Raw genomic sequence first — 27,613 nt, 5'->3', positions numbered from 1 at the left:
AAAATTATACAGAGATCAGAGTTGCTGCATCATGGTCTGTCAATTTTGCTTTTAATTACAATTTTTTGTTTATATATATATATTTTTTTTTACTTGTAGATTATATTAAAAAGCAAACAAGGGAGAAACATACAAAATAGTCACACTGTTTAGAGCAGCGGCCCATGCACAAAATGTATGGTGTGCTACGGTTTATAAAATTCTTCGATAGTTCAGAACATGCATAAAATGTCCAACTCAGACGGGTATTTACAATTTGTCATTTGCGGTATAGAAAGAAAAAAAAGGGAAATAACCTTAGGCATACTTAGAATTTCAAGTTATATTGCAAAGGATGAGTAATGTAAATGTCAAAATATATACCAAAACACACTTGAAATCAGTACAATTCATTATAGGAGGAACGAAGTAGTAAATAATTGGAGTTTTCAAAACTTAGCAGTCCAGAAACTATAAAAAAAAAATAAAAATAAAAAAAAGAAAATTCATGCAGTTTGATTTTACAGAGTCACGGATGTTGTAACTTTTGTACGGAGCATTGTCTTATGTTCTACACAGTCTTAAAAAAGAAAAATCAGCCTTTACAGAATTAAGGTATTGAAATTCTGCTGCGTGATGAGCTGTTGAAGCATATTGAATACTCACAGTAAACTAAAAAGTATCCATAACATCTATGTAACCTATAGATGTGCTTCCTGTACATCATAGGTTTATATATTAAATATTTGCAAAAAAAGAAAACATGCATACACAAAATACAATGCCAAGCTTTACAGACTTGATATGAATCAAAATTTACTTCAACATAATATACAATGCTCAATTAAAGTACCCTAGAATGAACAATCCTTATTTTTATTATTTTTTTTAAATATATTTTAAAGTTTTGAGTTTTTTTTTTTTGTTTTTTTTTTAATTTTAAACAGATGAAAAAATCTCCACAAATTGGGGGGGGGGGGGGAAAGAAAGTATTGAAATTAAATATTTTTTTTTGATCTGTATTCAAGTAATAAATGTTCCTATGTAGAAATTTTTTCATAAGCCTTAAACTAAAAAATACAGTGTGTATAATACATAAATTTTCAACATCAACTTAATACACCTGAGGTCAGCATCATAGAACAGCCAACGTTATTTTGGCAGGGGTTTATACACTTTAAAATACAGGTTGCGGCCTCGGCATATTTAAGACGATCCTAATCTATCTTTTAAAGACTTTTTTTTTTTTTTTTTTTAAAGAAACAAATGTCTTATAAATAAATAGCTTTGAGGGATGAAATTCTTTTTTTTGAGAAAAATAAGCTAAAAAGGTATCTAGTGAACAAAAACAAGGTTTCCTTTTGTAAACTTAAGTGTCAACAATGATAAGCGCGAGATGCGGCTCCAGATGTGCTTTCATGGAAACAGCCCAATACCCCGGGATTCAAAGGTAGCGGCCGGTACAAAACATGCCGATATAATGTCCAGATATTACACTTTTCTTCTTTTTTTTCTTGAAAAGCATTATTTATACATAGGAATCAGCTGCATATCCCAGGACCCCGAAGAGTCTTTCAGACCCGCTTGGCTATTGAAGCTGTTATGTCATAAAGCATGTATCTAGTAGGACTTCTCAGGCAAGATGTGAGTAAACGGACACAAAGCGGTCACTGCGTGTTGTTATTACCAGTCCCGTTGTTTTCCTTGGCGTTTGTGTTTAGTGAATTAATACCGTCTTGCTGCCTCGTGTCTTTTCTAGGAGGCATTCTTTCGTTGATCCTGTCCAATCCCTTTGCTTCTTCAAAACTGCAGATTTTATGTTGCGGAGAGAATCCTCGTATTGCTTAAATGCAAACAGAAAAAGTTAGGAAAACAAAGCAAGATGGTGTTTTTATAGATAAATGTGGCATGTTTTAAGATGTTCAGGGGGGGGGGGGAATACAATCTTTAGAAAATTATGTTGTATGGCCATTTCATGGATAAAGATCACAGGACCCGGTTTCAGTTTATAACTATTACTTTTATGACATTTAAAAAAAAAATCAAGTTAAAAAAAGACTAATATAGTAGAAAACATGATGGCACTAAAACATCTCAATTGATCAAAATAAAATCATAATGTACACATCACAAGGTTTATGATTTTAAGGTCATGCACAAATTATATTCTAGAAAAGGATTTGATCTAGAAAAAGTAGATCTTTCCTCTAGGTACAGTAAAATATCAAGCATTTACTGGGGTAAAAAAAAAAAAAAAAGGAAAAAATTAACAGAAAACAGAAGCAATTACTCTACAATATCCATGCCACGGGTAAAAAACTAGAACGCACACAACAACAATAAAAAATACACGAGCTTTACGTGAACAGATCAATAAAGGGATCCAGCTCTGGTTGTACAAGGTCAGATCGGATCCCACACAAAACACAGATCTCTGCTACGAAGCAAAGACTCTGAGCATACCTTTATCAGCCTCAATTGCCTCAACTGTGGCTGTACAGAAGTGAGCAGATGCATGCAAAATGAATGAGAAAGATGAGAAGTGTAATATCGCATAACAAAAAAAAGGCAATGACGAAAGCAATATACATTTCAGCCTCCCACAGTTATGCATTAGAAATACATTTTCCACATAAAATCAGGAGATGCTGTTGAAGAAGCACGTTTGTTAGTCGGAAAACACAATTTGCCAAAAATGACAAGTAATGAATGTATTAAAATCTATCCTTATGGCATCATGACAGGCAAAATGAATCCTTAATGAGGCGTGTACTGAAACGGGTTTCATCTTCTAAGTAGCACAAATGTCAAGATAAAAGCACTCAATCTTTTAGTTTTAGGAACTATTCAAATGCAGAGCGTTTCAGATATTTTACATTACCTCTTTAAAAACACAGGTACCTCAATATTGTCAAGATGGAGGCCTTTAGCAAAGATGACACCTTTTATTGGTCCAATGACACATTTGCACTCAGGACCTCAGTGGTGTCCTCTTAAGAGCGAGTGGTCTCGTCCATGTGAACGAGAGACAGCTGAAGTCCCAGACCTGGTGACTACATCCTTCTCTGTTGGCCCAACAAAAAGTTATCACCTTCCACTAAAGCCGCCATCTTCTCTTGAACAGCTATATCCATTTTCCTTATTCAGGAATACCAAGTGTGGTGCAAAGTGCACAACGTGGATTAATGCCAAGGAATCAGTGGAGCTGCCGTACTATCAGCTGTACATTCGGCACTTTGTACCGGAAACATAGTAGTATAAAAACGGTACGACCACCATAACCATGAATAGCAAATGTACTCAAGAATGTCCATGCTAAAGGTTCCCTCCACTGTCAAAAAGATCTAGATAACGATAAAACACTAAACACAGAAAGGGGGTAGTAGAGGTCTTACATTGGGAAAACAGGGCGGTGTAATTCACTTTTTAGTTAGTTTATAGAAATGTGACAGGCTAAGAATACATGAGCATAAAGGGCAGTCCTGCAATGGATCATGTAGCTTGCAGATTAATGAACATTGAAAAAAGGGAACAAACTTCAGAATGGTATTTATGAATGCATTTTGAATATCACATTAAATTTGATTATTTGTTTTCACAAAAATCATAGAACTTTCTACTCAACCAGTTGAAAAAGAGCGTAGTGTGCTACTAAGAGCTGCTCTCCCACCTAATCAGCTGAACAATTTTGTAACAAAATGAAGCAACAAAAGCAGTTCCTTTCGCCAAAGCATGCCCAAAAATATTTTAATTGGCAAATTTTGTCCTGGGAACACAAAAGCCAACGCTAAGCTGTTGCCAGAGAAACAGAAGATGGTCCTAAAATGTGGTAGGTCTGTTGAAAGATTAAATCTTTACAGAAAATAACATGACATACCTGAAAAGGTTTATTTGGCTAGCAGACTGAAGAGTGGAATTCATTTCTGTCTAAGTGGGCCAGCACCTTTAATGTTTCCATTGCGTTTCCATGCTATATGCTATTCGGGCTGAGTTCACAAGTGCTATAAACAATGCAGTGGATTCTTTTATATGCACAACGTGATTTTAATTTTATTTTTTAAACAAAAACCCTCCAATCTATTAAGAACTACATAAAATCTCTTATTTTGACTACACAAAAATATACTTTTAGTGAGTGTCCCAAAACGTAACCTTTTTTTCCTAGATAAGGAAAATGCTACTGGGATATTCTTTAGCTAGCATTCCTTTATTATCTAAACAAAACGAACCTGGTAAAACATCATGGATCATGAATCACAAATTCAGTATTTTTGTGCAGCTTTAGACAACCGTATTTCTAACAATTCAGGCTAAGCTACCATATATTATTGGGCGATTTTGTCCTGCTGGTAAATGTTATCATATACAGTTAGAGAATTTTTTTTTTAACCGTGCTGCAACTGCATTGCTCAACCGCCACTAAAACGTGTAAGGCAGTTACTCAGTCTTAAAACCAGAAACATGTTTATCTTGAACGAAAGCAGATGCCCCCTAATTTATTAGATATTATTTTACATAACGGTGCGTTGAACCATCTCTCTACCAAGTGCTAGAGAATTAGCACAATAGATAAAGAGATGAACACAATGCTATTTAGTTGAAAATAATGAGAACTTTGGGGTATTTTGAGGTCAAAATAAAATGTTTTTATATAGCGGTATTTTTAAAAAGTGGAAGTTAAGCTATATATATATATATATATATATATATATATATATATATATATATATATATATATATATATATATATATATATATATATATATATATATATATATATATATATATATAGATAGAGGGACAAAACTAAGCCATTCAACTTGACTATATACACTGAAATATCCTATACTCCCAGACAGAATCTATTACACGTCATACATCATAACAACAGTGTTAGCAAATGGCCATTTATATTAACCCCTTAATGACAAAGCGCGTACATGTACGGGCTCAAAACACATTGTTTTCAATGGGTTTAGGGACCGCCCATTGTCCTTAAGGGGTTAAAATATAGCCATGTGAACATTTGGGATTGAAAATGTTTGGGATTATTCTACGTTTAAGATTTAAAGGTTCATAAAAAGTAATTACCTCTTTTGTGCCATGTTAGACTTACCACCTTGCAAATGCACGGCAAGAGTTTTGCTCGACAATAAACTGACTTACTGTGGTAGAAGCTGCAGCAGCTGCCCTCTGCTGGTCATTAGCAGGAAAATACTCCCAAGTAAAATCAATGACAGCTCTTTCCATGCATGCGCACGGGGGGTCTGAACGGACCCGACGGAAGGCGTTCACAGGGCCAGCGCTGGAGCGGACTACAGTTAAGAATAGATTCACAAGCAAGGAGTAACTTGCATGACAGGTAAGCTGGGGCATGGGCCAAATTCTGCTGAACCCCACCACGCATTTGCAAGGGGGAAGCAAAAAAAAAAAGCCTATAAGGCTATAAGGCACAAGAAACAGTTTTCATACACCTCACAAAAGCATAGATTGTGAGTTACGTTTATAATGCCCCTCTATGTTGCAATAAAACAGTCCATAGGTGAGGTACATGACATAGTGCTGGGCACATGTAGTAGTTCCAGCGTAGGTGCGACTTTTTGGTCTAAAATTTCATTCAAAGGTTTACCTGGGATACCTGTGTTTTGTTGTTTTTTAATCTGAAAATGGAATTGCGCATAAAGTGTTCACAGTAAATGACCCTGCCACTGAGTAAATGGTTAAACGAAGACAAGAAATCCACTTTCAAAAGGTCAAGGGAAACAATATTGGCTATCTAGACGTATTCCATACACAGATTACAAATGTTTGAACATACTTCTTTATTTTCACGCAATAATATAGGCACATAGAGAAGCCTTATATCTGATATATATATGTACACAACCGATTGTGTAAGGTCTAAACAAAGAATATTTGCGATACTTTAAATAAAAACAATGTGTGTCAGCAGAAAACCGTTGTCGAAAAAGAGAGACAAGGAGGTAGTAAAACAAAGACATAGGTCTGAGGTTTGGTTAGTGACCTTATACTTGGCTAGGTATGTGGCTAGGGCTGCAGACAGGACAGAAAAACAAACCAATACATCTGTAAGAAGGGACCAGTGTGGGAGAGATGTTGAAGAGGTTAACGGACGTTCAAAAGAAATGCGGCTGAATTCCGGTATAAACGTCACGCGGCTACCGCATAGTTAACATCACAATTTGTTAGTACTAGCCGCTACGAGAGGAGCTGAAGAGCATTAGAAATTCCCAGCATGCACTAGGTGTAGAATTGGGAAAGGAATGAGTGCCCCAATCCATCGGAGGTACAAAAAGCTTTGTGTCATTACCACTTTGTAGAGTCTGTCGTCCTCCGGCCAAGACCCCGCTGGGCAGCATTCCAGTAGGTGTTAAGCCTTTGAGCGTCAGCACACTTTCACTCTCCTCCCTGATGCAAGAAACAAGAGTCGGAATTAGGGCAAGTTCCTTGCTTTTCAAACATCAATGAAAAGAAAGAAAACCTTATATATATGCCATAAACAAGAAGAGCTGGGGGGCAGGCAGAATGCAAAGACTTCCTTGGAACACATCGTGTTACTTCAAGTGGCACTGTCAACCCATGCGGAAGGATTCATGAAAACGGAAAGCATAAATCAGGAATAGAATCCACGACAAAAAGTACGGACAGCAACCTATTCTATTCCCTAGAACTAAACAAAGAACAACTGAATGGAATCGATATTATACCCTACATATTGCTGTAAGAATATCTGCAAACTAAAGTAGGGTAGACATTGACTTTCATATCCAAAGTGGAAACAGAAAAAAAAAAAAGCTAAAATCAGGAGAGTAAGAGTTAAACGGTGGGAAAACTAATCGTGTCAAACATCTCGATGATCATAAAAGTGTCTCTTGTACATACAGTAAAGATTCTATGCTGTAGGTTTCATGCCAAGTGATTTAAAGAGTACAACATTACATAGGTCTGTTTTTGGGAGTGAAAAGCAGACGATCAAAATAAAAATGGAGAGGAGACCCAAAAGAAAGCAAGCATGCAGAGCAAGATCTCAGGAAACGCTCCATTCGAAAAAACATAAGGCATTCCTGAACGTTGTACCCACCGCTCCGCGGAATGCCGGCTCAGCGATCCACGCAGAGATTACATTGCTGACATGAGCGGCAGCGGAATGCCCTCTAGGGGACTCGCACGGGGGCCCAAGTTCCTTTCCCAATATAGTCCAAGGTAAGTAAACCAAGGGGAAATACAGCATGTTGAGGTTAGCGGCCCTCAAGAACACTCTGGCAACCAATCAGCATGAAGCGAACATTTGATAAAACTTATTCATGTCACAATTGGCTCAAATTGAGCAAATATTTTTCATTGTCTAACTTTTTAGTGCGTAATTTACCATCGATTCTGACGAAAGGAAAGTAGCATTCTTGCCAAAAAAGCACATGTTGGTAGTTATTGCTTTAAAGGGGCGGCAATATATATAGCTATATAGAAATAAATAAAATATATTTATGGCATTAAATAAGGGCAAACAGCATTTGCCTCACGGAGGTGTTCCTTTGTAGAAGGCAGCATTATCAGGCACTGATTGGGAGGATGCATGTGAGCCTTTTTTATAAACAAAAACCTTGAAATGCATGTTTTCTAGATAATTTTTCTAGATCTTCTGTTCACCGTTTTTTTTTTTGTGAATATATAAATATGCAATAATAACACAAGAGCATGTGTTTGAAGACCACTTCTCTAAATTGTATCCAAAATCTGCACACTTCTACTAACAAGGTAGCCATGTTCCCAGCAACAGTTTAGGTCAGGGGTGTCCAACCTGCGGCCCTCCAGCTGCTCCCATAATGCTCTTTCAGCTCAATGGCTGGTAGAGGAGTATGGGAGATGTAGTCCTGCAGCAGCTGGAGGGCCGCAGGTTGGACACCCTTGGTTTAGGTGGACTTTACTGAAGTAAAAACTAATTCCAGCAGTGGTTCCTTTCACATTATTTGATTTCATTTGACCAACTATCACTGTTAGATTTTGAGTAGCGGATATTTTTGCATACATCCATAGGTTGACTGGTGATTTCAGTATGCATATATATATAGGTACAACCAGCGAGCAAATAAAATGGTTGGCGAGTTTATGAGTAGTACAATCAGCAAGTAAATGGTTAGTAGGAAAGCCATACATTATGGAGACTCCGTTAATCACAAATGAAACACTGAGGTCTAACACTAATGAGGAGATCGGTATTATAATTGACGGATACGTTTGAGAGATTTCTGAATGGGATGGAGCGTGTTTTATGAATGACAATACACTGGACATTCATTGAATTAGATAATTGCAAACACAGTCAGGAAGTGTTTCAGAGATTAACGCATATCGCTGGTATACTGCTTTTCCTTCCTTGGACCACTTTTGGTAGGCCACTGGACCACCCCACAAGCTGACATATGTTCCTTTAATAGAAGAAACACCACAATTCTTTTAGGTCAGTTTATACTTTTGCACTTTTTTCATGACGTATTGGTACTGTTTAAGTGTTTTGCTAATGCATTAAACCCATATTTGCCAAGAAGGATACCAAGTACACCATAGATACAATGGGTTTATTCGCAGGAGCTGACAGAAGAGTTGTGCTTTCATTTAATTGATTTTACTTTACACTGCGGCAACCTCAACGAGCTTCTGCTCCACTGTGAAAACCACAACTTTCATGCCAAATCCGGGTTTTGAGAATAAACCAGGGTACGTCTACTGAAAGAATTGTGCAGTACTTCACTATATCCTTTAAGAGTTACAAGTATTGTTTAGGATTACAAAAACAGAATCTTAGCCGCAAAGCACCGTATGTTACATGCCCACTCCTCGGGTGTGCAGCTGAGCCTACCTTACACAGAATGCAAACAGGCATGTTCCTGAAATCTAAATGATTCTGCTTTCACACAAGTAATATTCATTTCAGAAGTACCCGTTATTACAGGATTTGTAAATCATTTGTTAAATCACTTTGCTACACTGCATACGACAAAGCCTAATATGATGCTAATTTCTGTCTCAATGACATTTACCGCATCACAAATGATGGGAGTGGAGTGTGCATGCGCCCTATACTAGACTTTCAATGTAGTAAACTTCAGCATTCTTTAGTTTAATAAAATTATAAAAAATGACAAACATTCCCAACACCCAAATATTTTAATTTGGTTGAATTTTTTCGTATGTGCTGAAAAGCAAGATAAAAAATAAATAAATAAAAAAAGTATTACTACAAAACTGGAGCATTTTTGGGGTTAACAATAATGCAATTTTGGCATAATAAATAAATTCAATAAAAGTGATTTTTTTTTTTTTCTAAGACAAAAATATCTTAAGATTTCTTATGTAAACTAGGTTATGTTTCGAATAGCTATGCCTTCACACTATTTATCAGTTTATGCATAAAGCAGGTCCACTTATTTCCGCTTTCATGCGAGGTATCGGTGTGTGTGTGTCACTGAAATGTGGGATCTCACATTACACACATTTGTAAACCAATTATGTATAATTATTACACAGATAGGTGTTTTACCTGAGCACAGAGAAGACTCTTGCCATCTTTCCAATTGCCCGGATTTTGTTCCTGATGATTTCTTTTCGTGCTGCAGCTGTACCTACTTTCAATGGAATAAGAAAAATCTCAAGCTCAGGAACACAGAAGATCCATTTAAACAATCTCTAGTAGAAATGCCAACACAACACCACTACACACTCGAAATAAAGATAGCGCACGTTAAATATGGAGGGGGGGAGGGACTTAAGCTAAAATAAGGCACAAAATAAAAGCAACAAAGAAAAAATAAGTGTTAAACCAAGAAAACAATGTTTTACTGATGAGACACATTCAAAGGTATTCACATGGATTCTATTTAAGCAGGGTTAAAACCACAAATGTTAATAGTTACAATTTAAGACAGAAATAAACATCAAATTGTAGATAAAAATAAAAGTTATATATTATATATATATATAAAAGTTATTCTGGTGCAACATTGGAAACGTGGTCCTAATGAGAATCAATATTTATACATAGAGCAAAAGAAACAGAATTTAGGTCCTAATGCCGCTCATGTTCATGTTTCCTCGCTATACCATTTGTTAACCACACTGCTTATCGGGACCCTTCGTAATCATAAAGCATCTGGGAGTCTATGGTCAATGTCTCTTTCCTCATTTGCTCTCTGACAAATAAAAGGCATCTATTATGACCGATCTGCTTATACGCTGACACAGTGATTAAAATACACATCGGGTACACAGGAGGTTAAAAGCTACATTTGAAACATGGTGCGGTAGCATCATTCAAATAAGCCTACAAGGGTCACAACCATGCTAGAGGTTTAGAGTTTCTATAAGTTTCTATAAAGTGCTTCGCTGATCAATTCCCAAAAGTCTTAACCTCCAAATCTGCTGCGTGTAGCCCAAGAGGTGTGATACGGATCACATCCAATACATTGTACTATCTCTGTAAGCAAGGGAACAAACAATAGTCATTCTTAAAAGCAACGGAGCAGAATCCTTGCAGGCTGTAACACCATACGAGCCAGCTGTGAGAACACTGAATATTTTACTGTCAAAGAGCTATTCAAGGGGAAGACATTTCTAGGACGACAGCACAGAGTACAATCAGAAACATTTTGGTAACAGGTTTAATATTAACACATTTCTGGGTCATCCCATGAAATACCGCTACCTTATTCCTTAGAACAGGGGACAGGATTTCAGTCCTCAAGCATTAATTTCCAAATGTAACGGTCGGCTTGCACGGCCTCAACCGTATCGTACTTAAGGGCATGTTGAAGAAATGCAAGCAAAGAACTGCACCCTCCCGGTGTTCAGAGGCTTGGTGTACTAGCAATGTTTGACCGCACATTAGATTTGTTACACAGAACGTCATTAATAAAATGAAACGTGTTAATAAAACCTCCCAATCATTTCAAAAAAAGAAAGCATTTGACAATAACCTAAAATTTCCATAGTAACATTCAAAAACGGTTAACATGCAAATGTGAAATGAAATACTTACACAGACATTTATGTAATGTGTTATATATATATATATATATATATATATTATATATATATAAAATACCAATACTAAAATCATGGCACAAAGAGACAAATGAACGATATCTCAGACATGCAGGGCCAGATATATGGAATGTTCTATACAGATGAAGAGGATATAAAAAAGAATGAAGGATAAACGGTCATGCACAGAAAGACAGATGTCTAGGAATATGACTTCAGAACGATGCAAAAGAAAGCAAACTATATTCAAATGCTCATGATAAAAAAAAAAAAAAAAGCGAATCATTTAAAAAATATATATGTTTGAAAAATAAAATAAAACGCTACATGGAAAAGTCACATGTAACATCATTTAATGTACTGTACAGTAAATCTAAGAATTAGGAAGTCATATTTCGAAACAATGGAGCTCTGTCTGGTCTGTACCTTTTTTATTGCCATATATGAGTCGTTCTTCAGATGGAGAGTCCAGAAAAAAAGGAAGTGAACGATGGAGAAAAAGGTGAGTGAGACAAATAAAAAAATAAAGATATTTTACTTGGCAGCGACAAGAATGAGGGTGAAAAGGCAAAAGGGAGGAGAAAAAAAGGAACAGGCAAAGCTGCAACTGTAGGACTCTATTTACAATGAGAGGAAACAATGCAGAGCTTAAATGCATGAAGAAGCATTCAGATTGATGTAAGTGGGGTGCAGCGATAGAGTGTAACCCCTTGTGAGGAATTCATCCCCTCCCTATGATTAACTGTTGTATCTGCCCCAGAGGTCTAGAAGGGGTTAAGTACTTAACTTGCCATTAGCAAGACAATGTGTTGGAACATGGAGAGCTCTGAGGCAGTGCATGAGCTCTGCTGCCTTGCCTACAGTATATTTTTACAGCTTGTCAGTATCACTTGTACCGTCTCCAGATCTAATGTAGAAGAACAGATGGCAGATCACGTTTGAGAAGAGACAAAAATGTTGGAAAACACGGCCATGCGATGGAAATGGCATGCTTGCACATCTTCAATTCCGTGGGGATTATTTGGCTGTGATCATAAAATACATTTCTAAAACTGCACTTGAGCTGAAAGGTAGCATATAAAGAAGAACCAAAGAAGAAAATTCAGGCCAGGCATCATTGTTATCAATACTGCTGCCGTTGAAGACTAGAAAGGAAAGGGTTTAATTCATAGAACAAATAGCGACGCTTGCTAATCACATAACATACATAAAAGCTGCACTTCAAAGGGTGGTCTTTATGCTTCCCACATAGGACCTTATGTAATGTTCCTAAATGTGGACGTTGCCGGGCTTTGCAATGAGTTTGACCAAACAAATGGGTCAAAGATTATGAGAAAATATCAAACAATACCCAAAAAAACACACAAAGAAAAGCAATTTTTTTTTCAAAAAAAATAAATAAATAAATAAAAAGGGTGTCGGCAATCCAGCAACTAAATCAAACATGAAAGCAGAAAGGTTGGTTTTAGGATGCATATGGCATGAGAAATGTATATACAGAGGCCCGTTAGTCTGCTCTGGCTGCACACAACTAGTTCCTAGTTACCCACTTGGAACTTAAAAACACACAACTGGTAACTAAGAGATTTAATAGACTACACAGAAAAAACAGACAGTAAAAAAAAATAGCAATGTGTATTTGTAAATGAATTTAGATTGAATGGTTGGATCTTAGAAACGTAACTGTAAAAGGGACAATGGAGAGGGAATGCCTATAATGTGCGGAGGTAAGAAGTGCTGCAGTACGCACAGGTATACACACAATACCCTCATGTATATTATGCATATTGTGTATATATTACAGCAGGGCTAGCATGTTCAAAACTAGATGCAGAAGGATGATTAGGCAAGGAACAAGCCCAAGCATCTGCATGACCACAGGCAAGACCAAGTGTATATAGCGACAAATTCACTAAAAGTTGATGTTAAAAAGCTATTTATGAAACAGCTAATGGGGGCAACCTACCCTCTTACATTACACTACATGTATTTCAGTAGCTACGGGGGCTTGCGTTAGAGATCCTCTGTGTATGGAGTCCCTTTCTTAGATGCATTACCACGCGCTGATATTGTGCAGACCGTGTTCATGTGCATCCTGGGTCCTCATTTTATTGGTGCAACCCCCCAAACATATACACAATATAAAGCAGAAGCACATGATTACAAGGAATGTGAAAACAAAAAATTAAAATAAATTGGTTAAAGTGCAGACATCCCAATGAAGATGAAAGACACTTGTAACATTTAACTGCGCTGTGAGTTCTAACTAGACCCGGACCGATTTGGGCAGTTCATCGAGGAATTAAGGTTCAGCTTGACTGTGAGAACTTAATTGAAGAAATTAGTTTTTCTGAGATTCGACCAAGTAAGGATAATCTTCAGGCTTAGAGAGGGATGGCTCAAATACAGACATAGCGGATAGGAGATTCTTAGCACATCATCATCATCCTTGGGCACGTTGTGAAATTTCACTTTAAAGCTTTTACACTGTCTGGCTCAAGGGTTGTAAACTCATGAGAAAATGCACCCCTTGTTAGAAAGCTAAATTTGTGCAAAGAAATAAAAGAATCAAAAAATAAGAGAGGGATATTAAAATGATCTTACCGTCAAATTGGTCTTCTCCCTCAGTCATAAGCTCGTCATCTGAGCAAATGCTCAAAACATTCACCAACATCTCCGTTACTACATTACCAGGAAAAAAAAAAAGTTTAATCACACATCAGGAACCCCAATGAAGCAACATTTAATACAGCATTGACTTTATACAGGCATTGAGGGGTATTGAGGAGCAAATATTTGTGGAAGACTGGTCTAAATTAAAAACAAAAATATCCCATATTACTTAAAAATGTGCACTCGCTAATGAGTTAACATATGCTGCAACCATTAGACCCCCACAACATAATTCCCTGCTAAGTCAGGACACTGAAAAAAGGGATGTATTAACCCATTATTATTATTATTATTATTATTATCCTTTATTTATATAGCGCCAACAGTTTACGCAGCGCTTAATACAATACATAAATTCAAGGGATATGACAAGACAAGAATTGACAGACTAAGACAAACCGATACATTTGGTGGAGAGAGCCCTACTCGCAAGCTTACAACCCATTAAAAGACCATCAGTCTTTTTTCTTTAAAAAATAAATAAAATAGGAAAGACCGCCCGTATACCTTTTTCTCCCACAAATGGCAACGACCACGTGAAGACGTCCATAAAATTTGGAAGCCAGTACGGATGTGGCGAGCAGTTGAACTGTCTGATATTCATCACATTGTTTTCATACTTTAATACAGCAGCTGCAATGTGAGGTTTTGAAAGTATTAGACACATATTTACCCTAAAAAAATCATATAAAGCAATTTTAGTTCAGTGTAGACTTTCATTAAAATAAATAAAGACAAAACAAAAATGAAGCATGGTAAAATCAGCATGGTCTATGGGCCCCTTACCATGCCCAGTACACATTCGTGTAAAATAACGAGAGATTGTCTTCTTTTATAGCTACCCATCCGTTTGTCCAAGGCTAAATTTAACGAGTTGCATAAAACGGTTTCCAAAATGAGATGATTTAAGATCTCTATACTCAATCTGCTGTTATTTCTGGCATTCATTAACAAAGATGCCCATTAATAGTATAGGTTTTCTAAATATTTTAGTTACTGTGGTAATAAGATTTTAAAACAGTATTAAACCAAATATGGAAAAATTAAAATACGGGTTTTTGATCTCTTTGTCAGTCAATATTTACACTTCTTACTCCGGGTTAGCACATCATCCCCTTAAGGACAATGGCGGTCCCTAAACCTATTGAAAACAATGCATTTTGAGCCCGTACATATACGGGTTATAGTACATCCACCTCTAAACTTGCTAGTCTTCTATCTGAATATCTTAAGACATATATAGGCCAAAATACTAATATGAATGAGAACCAAGGTGTTTTTTGTTTTTTTTTAAATAAACTTTCTATGCCTGTACACGATTCTGTACACGATTCTGTTCTGCAAAGACAGGAAAAACTAGACAGGAGCACAGGACATTTACCTTTATTATTGTAGACATCTAAATAATTAGGTGCTGAAAATATTGTTATTAGTGAAGGAAATCCTGTTGTCTGACTTTTTCTGTACATTCGGTAACTTAAAGAAACAAAACAAAAACAAAAAAGTATTAATGCATGATGAGGATTGATTGTGGAAACTCACTATGTACAGATTCTTACCCTGCGTCCTGTGCTTCGTGCGCTCGGATGATTGAAAGCAAGTTGTTGGTCAGCAAAAACTCACAAACGGCTGGGTAGCTATAAAAGAAGACGAGGAGAGAGCCATCAACGAAATGTTTATTTAGGCGCGTGTAGTGCCGACGTCTGAAGTATTCGACATACCTATAGAAATAAGAGCACCCCCTGACGGTATTATGACTGAAATGTTCCTGTGATTTCTCGTTTCCAAAATCTTCAGAAGGATCGGACCACAGCAAGTCACACATTGGGCCGAACGCAGGCGGCTCCTTGAACCTGTCTAACTGTATGAAGTGGAAACAACAAACTAAGTTCATTCTTGCAACTCGACAATCCATTATTGCTTTTAGTTAAATCTGTTAATTTATGTCAATCAGCATCCAGCGGTAAGTAGCGCCCAACTCAAAATTATGGACGTTTTACTGAGAGGGTGGTAGATAGGTGGAGCAGCCCCCCAGCAGAGGTTATAGAGGTTAACTTAATAAGGGAATGGGATATGCATATGGCTATGAGACCAAGTGCCGATTAAGTTTTGAGTCGTCTTCTCTGTCGTCAAAGTCTAGGTCTCTATGAATTCCATTGAAACTGACAAACTTTCTTAAAACAAGTAAAAAGGATACTCACTTTCTTAATGTCATCTAATGTGTGTATTTCTGGCGAAAGTCCCCCATGTACACAAAGAAACTGTTGGTTTAAAAGTGCAGCTAAAGGAAGGCAATCGAAAGCTTCCATGCAGGCTTCATATACTCTCTCTGAATATTTTATTTTACCTACAGAAAGCACCCAAAAAGCCATTTAGAATCACAAGAAATCTTGAAATGCTAACTTTACCCAAACATGACCCAAATAACAGTCCACATCCAGACACAATCAGGTCAGTATTAAAGTTGGAAGATTCTAGCGCAGATGTCCGAGTGTGAAAAACTGGTTTGTATATACCAAACATGTTTACGGTTTATAATATATTTTAGATAATATTTTCACACCCCCTTACTGTACACTGTAGCCCACAATGTAACTTTTGTCAAACGTTTATCAATGAGAACAGATTTGTTTATTTTCTTGTTGACAGAGATATTAAATATTGACTTACATTCCTGCTTAAACGTGAAATATTCTGTAAGGTGCCTGCATTCGTGATTGCCTCTCAAAAGAAACAGGGTATTGGGGTACAGGATCTTCAGAACCCACAAATACAATACACACTGTTGGAAATAAATGTATATTATTATCCTTTATTTATATAGCGCCAACAGTTTACGCAGCGCTTAATACAATACATAAATTCAAGGGATATGACAAGACAAGAATTCACAGACTAAAACAAACCGATACATTTGGTGGAGAGAGCCCTGCTCGCAAGCTATATCAAATAAGAAAGAAAACCATGGAGAAAGACAGCAACAATTTTATTACCTAAGAAATGGCGGGTTTTGGTAAAAGGGACAGCACATCAAATGTGCATTTATTGCTCATTCATTTTAAAAAAAAATGGGCAACATCCCAGCAGCACTTATGAGCTGTGGGCACATTCAAACACCCGTTCAGATGCAGGGTGTCAGTATGTGTTTGAATGATGAATGTCTGACACCGACATAAATAATGCATTTTTTTTTTCTTAAAGTCAAGATAATGACATCAAGGATGCAGTTGCAGAACAAAATCTCCAATTTTAAGATACTTTGTATGTACGTTAAAAGCATTAACTTTAACAGACTACAAACGCTGGAACCAACAGCAGTATTTTTAAGTTTCTACTTGCAGATGGAGAAAAAAAAAAAAAAGTTTACAGCTAAAGTGACGTTAGGAAGGTTGCATGCAGCACAACGACATTTATATACATTTTTATTCAATCCTATTTATGATCTGATAAAACCAACACAAATGATGTATAGTTATCAATATGTGAAGCTATAGGTGACCTCAAACTGCAGTCCCACTATTAAAAGCGTTACATGTTTAAACCTATGCTGTGCCAGATCCCATTATTTTGCGGTTTACATGAATGTTTAAAATGTGTCAATTCACCTCTGTGGAGAAAAGACTCCCCGACTGATACATTTCACAAAACAATGCCAAACCATGCCATGTTATGGATAATAATGCATGTAAACAATAGAGCATTCATTTACCTCTATGCTAAAATAACCTCTGTCTACATAGTCCCCCAAAAAGAGGTATCTTGTGTTTGCTGGAGATCCTCCTACTTCAAATAACTTCATCAGGTCAAAGAACTGCCCATGAATGTCACCACAAACTGCAAGAAAAAGCAAACGTATTGCGCTACGAGGAAAACGATGGCAGAAATACCTCAAATAAGAAAATAAACCATCTATGAAACAAATGACCATTTTACGAGTGAGAAAAACCGGGGAAAAGTCAAATCTTGATAATGTACGTCACCTGACACTAACACTAGTTCATATTCCCTACACCCATCTTTCATCCTAACTATTAGGGCTCCAAAAGAATATTTTAATGCCCAGATTAAGGGAAGGGTGGTCAGAGCTTCAAATTATAGCCAAAGTTATGCTACTGAGGCAAAATTACAGGTCTGTCCGGATTGAAACATAGGTCGTGACAGCATATAGTCTGCCCTTATAGAAAGACTTTCTACTTATTTATTCCTTTATTCCATATACCAAACGTAATGCCTTTTCACCGTGTTTCTGTACTACTTACACATACGTACCATCCTTTCCTATATGTTCTCACTATGCCCCCAGCCCTTCACTGCATCAGTATATGGTTTTTTCCCGCCAACCCATCTAAATGTACGGTCTTTTCTTGCCGCTACACTGCCTGCTCAGGTTTAAATGCTCTGAATGAATTTGGGTCTCCCTTACCGCCTTGTGCGTCCCAAGTGGATTATTTTACATTTGATCATATTAAACATTGTGTTCCTTTAGTTTCTTTATTCATCCCAGTTGAACTGAACCGTTACTCAGTTTTGTATCGTCCACAAACAGGCATTGAGGACACCAGTAATTTCATATATATATATATATATATATATATATATATATATATATATATATATATATATATATATATATATATACCCCTGAACCCCATAACCAACCTTTCCTTCCTATGAATAAACTCGACTATCATTTTGGAAAAATCGCGTCCACTCACCTCTATAAATTCAGTCCCAACGTATGGAGTTTAGGAATGAACTTAATTTTAGGGAAGCATTTGCCCCCGCTGCCCAAAGTAACACAATTGTTCACCTTGTGCTCCCCCCTCATCTCACGTTTTTAGTTATATACCAAATAACTCAAGACATAATATTGCAGCAAAAGAATGCTATAGTGGGCCAATTATTACTTATTATTAGATGGTTTTTTTCCTTTTCTTTCAACAGGATCGCATTAATCTTCTCACCACGGTTTCTGTTATTAAAGCAAGTCGTTGTCCTTTAGTTCCCAGACAACTTTTCCTGCTTTTATGTTTTGGTGCCGTGGTTCTGTAGAAGTGACCTTCTAGTCTCCTGGAACGATACCTGATCATAATGACCAACTGCAAAGTTTAACGAGTGCCAATACTTATCCGGAGGCACATATTTGTCCACTTTTACATTTGACCAAACCGCCATTTTCTGTAAAAGGAGCCATGGTCACTGGATTACACAAAGTTGTCTCAACTAGGGGTTTGTTCTCAACACATGTAGCTTTAAAACGGAGCAGAAATAGTGTGCAAGCCCCCAATCTTCCTGCACACGGTCCCAGCATTGGTTGATGGACCCATTACATGCTAAAGGGATTAAACATACAGTATTTATAGCCCACTTCTTCAACATTTGCTAAACATTCAAGTATTTCATGCTCTATCCAATACTTCCATGATGAACCGCACTAGAGCGCTAAACCTGCTGTTAAGAAAAGCCATGTTTGCATGTACATGAGTAAAGGTTTCACAACATGTAAGCTTTGGTAACGCAATTTAATGTATAATAAAGGTGTTTGGTCCCTTAAAATGTTTGTGCTGTTTGTTCTGCTTGATTCCCCTCATATGCAGTCGCCCCTTTCTACACGCACCCAGCTAACTGTCCTGCAGGAGATCTCTCATAAAAGGAAAATTGTTTATTTAAAAAGGAGAAATACTACCAAACCAAGAGGACATAGTCATAAGCTAGAGGGGCAAAGGTTTAAAAGAAATATTACGTTACTCAAAAGGTAGTGGATGCATGGAAAAGCCTTCCCAGCAGAAGTGGTAGATGTTCATACAGTAAAGACATTTAAGCAAGCATGGGATAGGCATAACGCCAAGCTAGATATAGGATGAGGGCAGGTACTAAGGAAAGTACTCAGAGGTTGGGCAGACTGAATGGTAGGAACGGTTCTTATCTGCCGTCACTATGTTCTATGTTACTATCTGTTTCGTTGAACGCATCTCTCTGCACGTAATATACTCAGATCCAGCGCTGGCACACGCTGCGTGTGGGGGTCTGTTTTACTGACACTGATTTGAATGAGTATCTTGCGCCATGGAGGAAGGAAGCTGCTGCAGCAGGACTGGAACTTCTAGGTCAGGCAAGTGTTGGATTTTAATTTTGTTCTCATTTTGGAAGCATGTGACGACAGACAAGAGGTTTTCTTCTTCATGGATATAAGAGTTCTGTGGCAGGTCGGGCGCATGGACGGCGATTGGCTCAGAAGCCAAATAGCATCCCCGTTACATTACAGAAAGCTTTTTTCTGCAATCTTTTTTAAGTTTGAAAGCCTACAGAGGCGCCAAGTTATATGTTTGACATCCTTGACCCACATCAAACATTTATCGCACATGGTTGGCTTGAAGGAGTTAAACCTCAGATTATAAAAGTACAGTCTTCCTACGACACAGCATTTGGGCATCTCACACTTTAATCAGATTTTGGTGAATGAAAGCACTATTAATTTTTTTGTCAAAAAAGAGCAAACATTAAAAATGGCACTTTCATGAAAAGGTGATCCCAGGTTCTATATCTGTTTGCATCGCTTGCTTGCCTTATTGTTCTCCACCACTAAATTATAGCGTAACACAAATGATTTTACCATACATGTTACTATTAAATAAAAGGTTAAACAGAGCAATGGAAAGTGCTATACCTGTAATCGGGGCTTCTACTTCTATCATGGTCTTCTCACGTCGTAAAATAGCAGCACCCTCATTAATGATCCGAAGTGCAATTTCCTCGTCTACACGGCCTTCCTTTATCAAGTGATTCTTCAAAACGTCCACCCTAGGCTTCCCGTCATTGTCAAATACTTCTTCGGACGTTAACCGATGCGTTGGGGGAAACGGGACAGCTGTATCAAAAAGAAGAGACAAAAATCAGATACTGAAACAAATCAATCCAATGTCGCATTTTTATTGCAACCGAATCAATGAGCAATTTACGGGATTCATCCAAAGCCTGCCAAGTGGGAAACTACCGTAGTGGGACTAAACCCAGACAGGGACTGCATACAGGCCAGCAATTTTGTGAATATATTTAGGAATTTTTAATTGAGAGGACCACGTTCGAGCTGAGATTTGCTGGAGGCCTGGAGTTGGGCAGCAATGCTCCGACCCGGGTTTTTAGAATTACTGAAAGCATCAGCATGCTGCAGTCTGACCGCTACTTATTTAAGGCTGCGCCCCAAGAAAAGGTGACGTGAAATGATGTAAACCTCATCTTACATTTTATCTGCCCCCCCACACCCAAATGTCATTCCTACTGCCAGATCCCTGAGGCTGTTTTTCGCATTAGTGTACGCCTGATCCTTGTTTCTGAAGTTTTTAGGAGTTTAAAAACCTAATCACAAAACACGCAAGATAACAAATATTAAAAAGGTTTGAGAAAACAAACAATGAAACTTAGACAAAACAATAATATGCAGTACAGACACATGGGTAGTATATCCTCTATCATTTTAAAGGGGCAGAAGAGATGTCCAAAGCCCTAAAGCGAAGTACATATATGCTGCCGGGAACACAGATTGTAAATGGCCCTTCTGAAAACATAACCCGGCTACATTTCTCACACGAAAAAGCAGCGGAAGGCGCACTCTGACCAGCGTATGTACTCGTAACACAGATGACAGCCGAGACACCCCATTAAATTCCGGTTGTGTCCTTTTTGCAAATACACGGGGATACATTATTATAAAGTATATAATTTCCCCTTAGGTATCTGCCGCACCAGCTATTTTCCTCACCTGACGTTCTTACCATCAGTCGGCACCAACATTGGTTCTGTAAGCCTTGCGAGATCCGCACGCGTGACAATGGCTACAAACAATATCAACGGCAGCGCTTCAAGCAGCCGAGTGGCAAGAATTGCGGGATCCGATTAGTGGGGTGAATGTAAACTGTGTGTGTGTTTCTTTAAATGGGAAGGCAAATACTTGCCACTGTCTTCTTCAGAGACATTAGACTGTCCCTTTAACATATCTAAAAGTTTCAATGGAATATACTTTTACATAAAATGTTTTATTAATGATATCAAACATTAAACGAACATAAATTAAAACAAAATAATCAGCTCAACTCTGAATGTTTATATATGTCAACGCTGTCTACTCTGGTACAGTTCTATATCAACTCACAATAAACAGATCTACCCCCAATCAATGGAGTACAGTCATTAACGTACTAAACTCTGATTTAAATGTGTGCATGTTTCTATTTGCTAACGAACCCAACATAAATTGTACTAATAGGGTTTCAATGCTTTTGGCATTGACAATATATATATATAAAAAATTTACATTGCAAATCTGCATGCCCACTCCTAACACGCACACATCACTGACACAGAGTCACACTAACACTAATTACCCACAACTGTACGAGCCTGCCTGAAAAGAAACGCGACAAGACCTTGGGATAGGAAAGCCTTTTTTTATGGGAAGGCAGAGCGATCAATCGAGTGACAGACGCTGATTGCTCAATTACTTAAACTGTCTTTACTGATTAAATGGTGGCTGAACAACGCAGACTACAGGCCCTGGAAGTTTGCAGGTCTTCTTATGGAAGGCAGCAACTCTGATGTTCCTTTTGTTGTAAAATTACAACCCTAGTGAGCAACTTATTTGTAAGCATTAATAGTCAATCTGCTTAATGGATCATAGCCACATAGGTAAAAATGTAAAAATACAATCATGTTTTGCATGATTCCTCTTTTCCCCCTTGACTATGGGATCACTTTCCTCATATGCCCACAAGGGCTTGAGCAGACCCCCCACCCTCGGCGTTTGCGGAACCAGTGCCGGAGCGGCCTGGCAATAAGTATACCGCGTGCAAGGAGATGCGTTCGGTCAAACATCTCCTGCACACAAAAAAGCTGGGGGTTGGGGAAAGGGACATACAGGGGTCCTGCAAAATCCCTCCCATGCATTTCAAGGAGGACACCATGACAATGTAAAAGGACCACACAGCTTTCATCCGCATTATAGTGGATCTGAAGGCTGGAGGGTCCTTTTTGAAGCAATAATTATCTACACAAAACTACCCTATACAGAAAACACAATTCATATAAAGCTCTCTAATCTATAAAATTCACAGACCTAACTAGGCTATGGGGGAAAAACAAAACACTCAAACATTGATCCCTTACTTATTGATCTCACCAGTCTCTGTGTTGCATCAAGTCTGAGTGCCCTGTAACCCCTCTCAAGACCCCCCCCCCCACCCAAAACATGGTCTGAAACAAGTATATATAAGGGCCCTTCCAATCAAATATGAAGATTCATACTGGAGTTGTCTTAATCCAGCCAATGTGGAGGTTATGCGATCAGCTAGAAGAGACCTGAAGATGCTGCTATTTGCTCCGCTGAAGTCACAAGGAGCGCCAAACATTCCCGTAAAAACATTGCCATAAAGCCTTTGCTTGAAACGATCCGTACCGGAGAAAGTGATTCTTGCTATCGCAAACAGCTCCCATTTTATCTCCTAGTACCGTTGGAAAAAATGACACTATCATGCACAAGGTACACAGTTTCATGAAGGAGATCCCTTTAATTTCAAAGTCTAATTGCACCGCGTTTTCCAGCAGTCCTGATTATTGGTTTTTCCGTGGTGAAACTGTACAGTTACTTATTTTAATTCTGACGCATTAAAGATTACAGCAATCCCTGTACTAAAGCGAACTGAAACACATGCACTCACTATTTTCTTTTTGTACTTTAGTGATATAAAGATCATTTTTTCCCCACAAGTTATCCGTCACTTTTTAACCTTAAAAGGTTCCATTAACTTCTTAAATAAGGCCCTGCTCTTTACCTTGGGCACGGCAGCTCTGTTAATCGCTAAAGACGCCAGACCATCGTGATTTTGTCCAAATCAAGCGGCTGGGTGGTATAGCATAAAGTACAACACAAGGCTGCACAACTGTCTTAAAGGGACAAAACAGGTAGTTTAATGAATTTTTAATTGAGATGCCTGTGCTCAAGATCAGATATCCCAATATTGTGGCCCGTCTGCTGGCCCCGAGGACTGGAGTTTATATCCCTGGTATGAAACACTTTAAGCTGCTTTTACATCACTGTCTACCCGAGGGTCACAGACCCAGGAGAAGAAGCCAAGTTGCTTCAAAAGTAAATATTTTCAGTCTTGCTCTGTCACCTCTCTTGAGGCTTTTGAGCCAGCCGGCAAGAATCTACTTCTTCCGACCGCTATAGAAAGTAAGGGATGATGCTGCCAGAGAGACTCGGAAGGACAGGAGCAGATCTAGCAAAGCACATGTTAACAAGAGACACTCAGAAGTACAAAGGTCGCACTCAAGTACAAATCCCCTCTTGATTCTCTTGTGTGGAAAGGTCAGCGCCGCCTCTTGAGGTAGAAACAGATCCTGCTTTTACATTTGGGCTTATACCGTACTGTACTGCAAAGCACCGCTTGTCCCTCCTGTACAGAGAATGACATGCCGAGGAAATATTTTAGCAACACTATATATGAACCTCATCTTACACATTGTATCCATCATTCTACTGGAAATACATTGCAAGAGTTATTTCCAGTTTCCAAAGCATTTTCCATTTTTTATTCACCAAAAAACAAAGGCATTTGGAAAAATGGTATTCTAACGGCATTACAGCAAACAAAACATAATTCAGGGTTTGGTAAATCGGTGCACCGGGACGCCAAGATTTTATTATGATGGTTTTAGCAGCATTTTACTGCCTTAAAGTAGCAAACAGAAACATCTATGGAGTTTCATTAACCACACAGCTTTACATCAATAAGAACTCTCGAAACCTCAAACAAGGGATCAGAAAGCTATTTCTGTATACTGTCCTTGTCCTCATTTGACCTCTGAACACCAGTAGAGTGGACCAGAGTTATCCATTACTAGGGTAGTCATAACATGACAACTGAGACTACCGACAGCTTTCATGCACATAAAACAGAAGCGATACTACGATCAAGTCACACATATACAGACATTCAAGCCTTAGATGCTCATTACAAACAAAGTAACGATTCTAAAAATCATATTGGTCTCAAAGAAACCTTTTGATTAGAAGGCACTTCAGATAAAAACATAAAATGGACCTCCGAGGTCCTACGAGACCCAATATCTTACACTATCCATGTTATCCACTAAAAGGTATCATTAGCCAACTTAACATGTACTGAACTAGTTTACGACAGTACTGCGAAGCCCATCATATGACTAGCCATTGAGAAAACAGCAGTAAGATGTGACAAGCTTCCACGTGTTAGCGATGCACCAAGATCATAGCTGCACGAGATGGGAACTAAACCAATAGTCGAAAGGATCTCTCATCCAGCGCATGCAAAGCAAGTGCGTACAATCCCTCAGTTTTGATGTTTGGGAAATTATTTATTTTGATCCACTCAATAGCTGCACAAATACCAAGCAGAAGAATTAAGAGAATAGATAAGAAAGAGCGGACACTCCGCTGTGGAATTTAAGTGTGGGTCATGGTTTCACGTGGAATATGCTTAATACATGCCAACTGCTAAGGCTCCCCGACTAAAAAGCGGTGCTTCCTATAGTTTGATGCAGCAACCTTAACTTTCGTCAGCATAACATTTATTGTGAATGAAAAAAGAACAAAAACTTTCATGAAAGGTCCTCTGCAAATAGTGATCTTTTACAAACACAAGGCTTAAAGGTGTATTCCAGCAAACACACCAATGCATATGATAGCCGAGTCTACATCACAAGGCTTTTCATATTACCCAATAATTATTGAATTTTACTTACCTAAACGTTTCACATGAGTACTCGCCTACAAATATCTCCTGGCACTCTATAGACTTGTCCTCACAGCCCGGAGAGCAGAACACTGCAGCGATTACAAACAAACATAGCACGTAATGTAATCGAGCAAATATGGATGCTGCAAACGGCATCAGACACCCCGTACTCAAGCCGCGTATTACTGAAAAAGCTTTCCTTTCAGCAAAACGCGGCTTCTTGTAAGGGCCGTCTCCATTTAGTCTGAAGTCCGGCTGGAGCGCCCTGAAGTCCCTGGCACACAGAGGGAATCGGGTACTAAGAACACCTACGCAAAGCACTGCTACACCCAACACCGGACTACACAGGACCCGTACTGACTCCATAACTAAGCCACCAATAAAAAAGGAAAAAATAATAATAATTGAAAGCAATAAGTTCCATTTAATGTGATCGTGCAATGATCTGACAGATAAGCGAGGTCTGCGAGGAGCTCCTGTCAGGGGTAAATCCCTTTACATCTCACAAGGTACAGTCACTTCACCCATAACACATCTGGAGCGTTTCTTCTCACATGAGCCGCCGCAGACAGCTTACCACCTGCTTGTGTTCAGTCCGCACAAGAGTTTATTCGCTAAACTGTGCGGTCCAGATTGCCAAAAAAAAACAACCCTCTCCGTTTGGTTTAGCTACGTATTTTGAACAGCCTACTTGGGCAAACTTCTCGTGTGGAAAGAAAAGGGTTAACCCTACGTAAGGAAGGAGTTAAAAGGTGATATTAACCCGATTCTACAATGCACTAGATCCTTTCTGGCGCTGGACAGATCAAACCACACATCACTAACGTGCCCGGCTAAAACATACCTCTTTGAACTTGTCTCGTCCCTCGGTAGACACTCTACCGATAATCAAAATGTTTTTGCTTCCCGTAAAGATAACATTTTGCCGAGTGGACTTTAAGTCACCTCGACTACTCAGGTCGAGGTGTGATTGATTTGCTCCTACGAAACAGTCATGCTTAATAGAGTTCAGTACGTTATTACTTATCCATGTTACTGTTTGCTACCCTACTGGAGATCATGAAGTCTGATACCTTGTTGACATTAAAACAATTCTAAGCTGTCTAGACTGACTGCTTATATAATATTTTTCTAGCCCTACTTAGTTACATCACGGACGGCATTTATATGAATAGCTTTAAAATCTGGATTGAGCAATACGTCAATCTAGTTCCGAAATACTTTTAACGTACATACTGTACAAAGCACTGTGTACACAGTTGGCACTGTATAACCACCACATAATAATACCTCCAATTGACAGGTCATTGAGGTAGACTATACCCCCCCCAGTCATTAAATGCCCTACAAGTCACAGCCATAAACACCAACTAGAATTCAAATCCGAGTAAAGACGGGCTCGGTATCCGTGCGTCGTGTGCCAGGAATAGCTGCCAATGTACTTCTGCAATGCCACACAGCCTGCATACAGCCCTATGGAGTGGGGGCAAAAACCGTGCAGCCCACGGGAGATGTACGTAAATGTGTGAGTTACCCGACTGACAGAGGGGTCAGGCTGCCCTCCCACACCAGGTGCACAGATTAGCCTCATGGCAGCCCTAATCACACACGCTGGATCAGGGCCGTGCAGACAATAAGCAGGGTGCGTTTCAGAGCAGGCCGGAGCCGTTACATGTATCTCCCTGCTCGGTTGCTGCCATCAAGTGTCGGGGCCGCCATCTTTATTATAGCTGGATGGCAGCTAGGCAGGGGGGGGACAGAAACCTGTCACACGGGCCAGGAATGGGGAGAGCGGGCTTCCCCGGATCAAGGCTACAAGAGGATACGAGGATGTCAGACTGACACAAACAGACTCACATTTAACCGCCCGCTCGGTGGTGGATTGTTTACCGTCCACGGTGGACATGGCTGGAAAGCTTGCGGGGGAAGGGCCCGCTCCCTACTGTCGATGACTCCGCAGCGGCTTTTCCAGTCTCCGGCTAGCGGCTCCGGTTCGGGTTGTCGAGGAAGGGAGATGCAGAGGGGGAGGGGGGAAAGGGAATACAGGCACAGCTAAAGGCTGACGGTAGCGGCTGCTGGCAACATGGCGGCGACAGCGCAGAGTCTGCAGCTCACACAGCGCGGGAAGGGGGCTG

General features: G+C 38.8%; 1 protein-coding gene across 1 annotated transcript; it reads right to left on the bottom strand.

Moving 5' to 3' along the window:
- Positions 1-1,646: 1,646 nt before the first annotated feature.
- On the bottom strand, positions 1,647-27,384 carry LOC149298907 (serine/threonine-protein phosphatase 2B catalytic subunit beta isoform). The gene is made up of 15 exons (XM_089486766.1): positions 27,336-27,384; positions 20,378-20,578; positions 17,420-17,544; positions 16,381-16,492; positions 15,912-16,057; positions 15,432-15,571; positions 15,270-15,347; positions 15,092-15,186; positions 14,218-14,343; positions 13,642-13,719; positions 11,464-11,490; positions 9,539-9,623; positions 6,311-6,408; positions 2,443-2,472; positions 1,647-1,822 (listed from the first exon to the last, which is right to left on the bottom strand). Exons 1-15 carry the CDS (start codon positions 27,382-27,384, stop codon positions 1,647-1,649), a joined length of 1,566 nt encoding a protein of 521 aa, XP_089342892.1.
- Positions 27,385-27,613: the final 229 nt, after the last annotated feature.

Source organism: Sceloporus occidentalis, unplaced genomic scaffold (genome assembly GCF_023333645.1).
Source record: "Sceloporus occidentalis isolate IW3139 unplaced genomic scaffold, rSceOcc1.0.p SCAF_30, whole genome shotgun sequence".
Taxonomy (NCBI): Eukaryota; Metazoa; Chordata; class Lepidosauria; order Squamata; family Phrynosomatidae; genus Sceloporus; species Sceloporus occidentalis.
Note: the sequence above shows the minus strand (reverse complement) of the source record. Positions and strands in the feature narration are given on the sequence as shown.

What these genes read in the sequence shown, in the direction of transcription:
- LOC149298907 (XM_089486766.1), bottom strand. Translation starts at nt 27,384, where the DNA reads ATGTCCACCGTGGACGGTAAACAATCCACCACCGAGCGGGCGGTTAAA. An exon ending in TTTCACGTTTAAGCAGGAAT is followed by an intron (nt 16,058 to 16,380) that starts GTAAGTCAATAT and finishes TGCTTTCTGTAG; the next exon opens with GTAAAATAAAATATTCAGAG. An exon ending in CATTAGATGACATTAAGAAA is followed by an intron (nt 15,572 to 15,911) that starts GTGAGTATCCTT and finishes CACTTCATACAG; the next exon opens with TTAGACAGGTTCAAGGAGCC.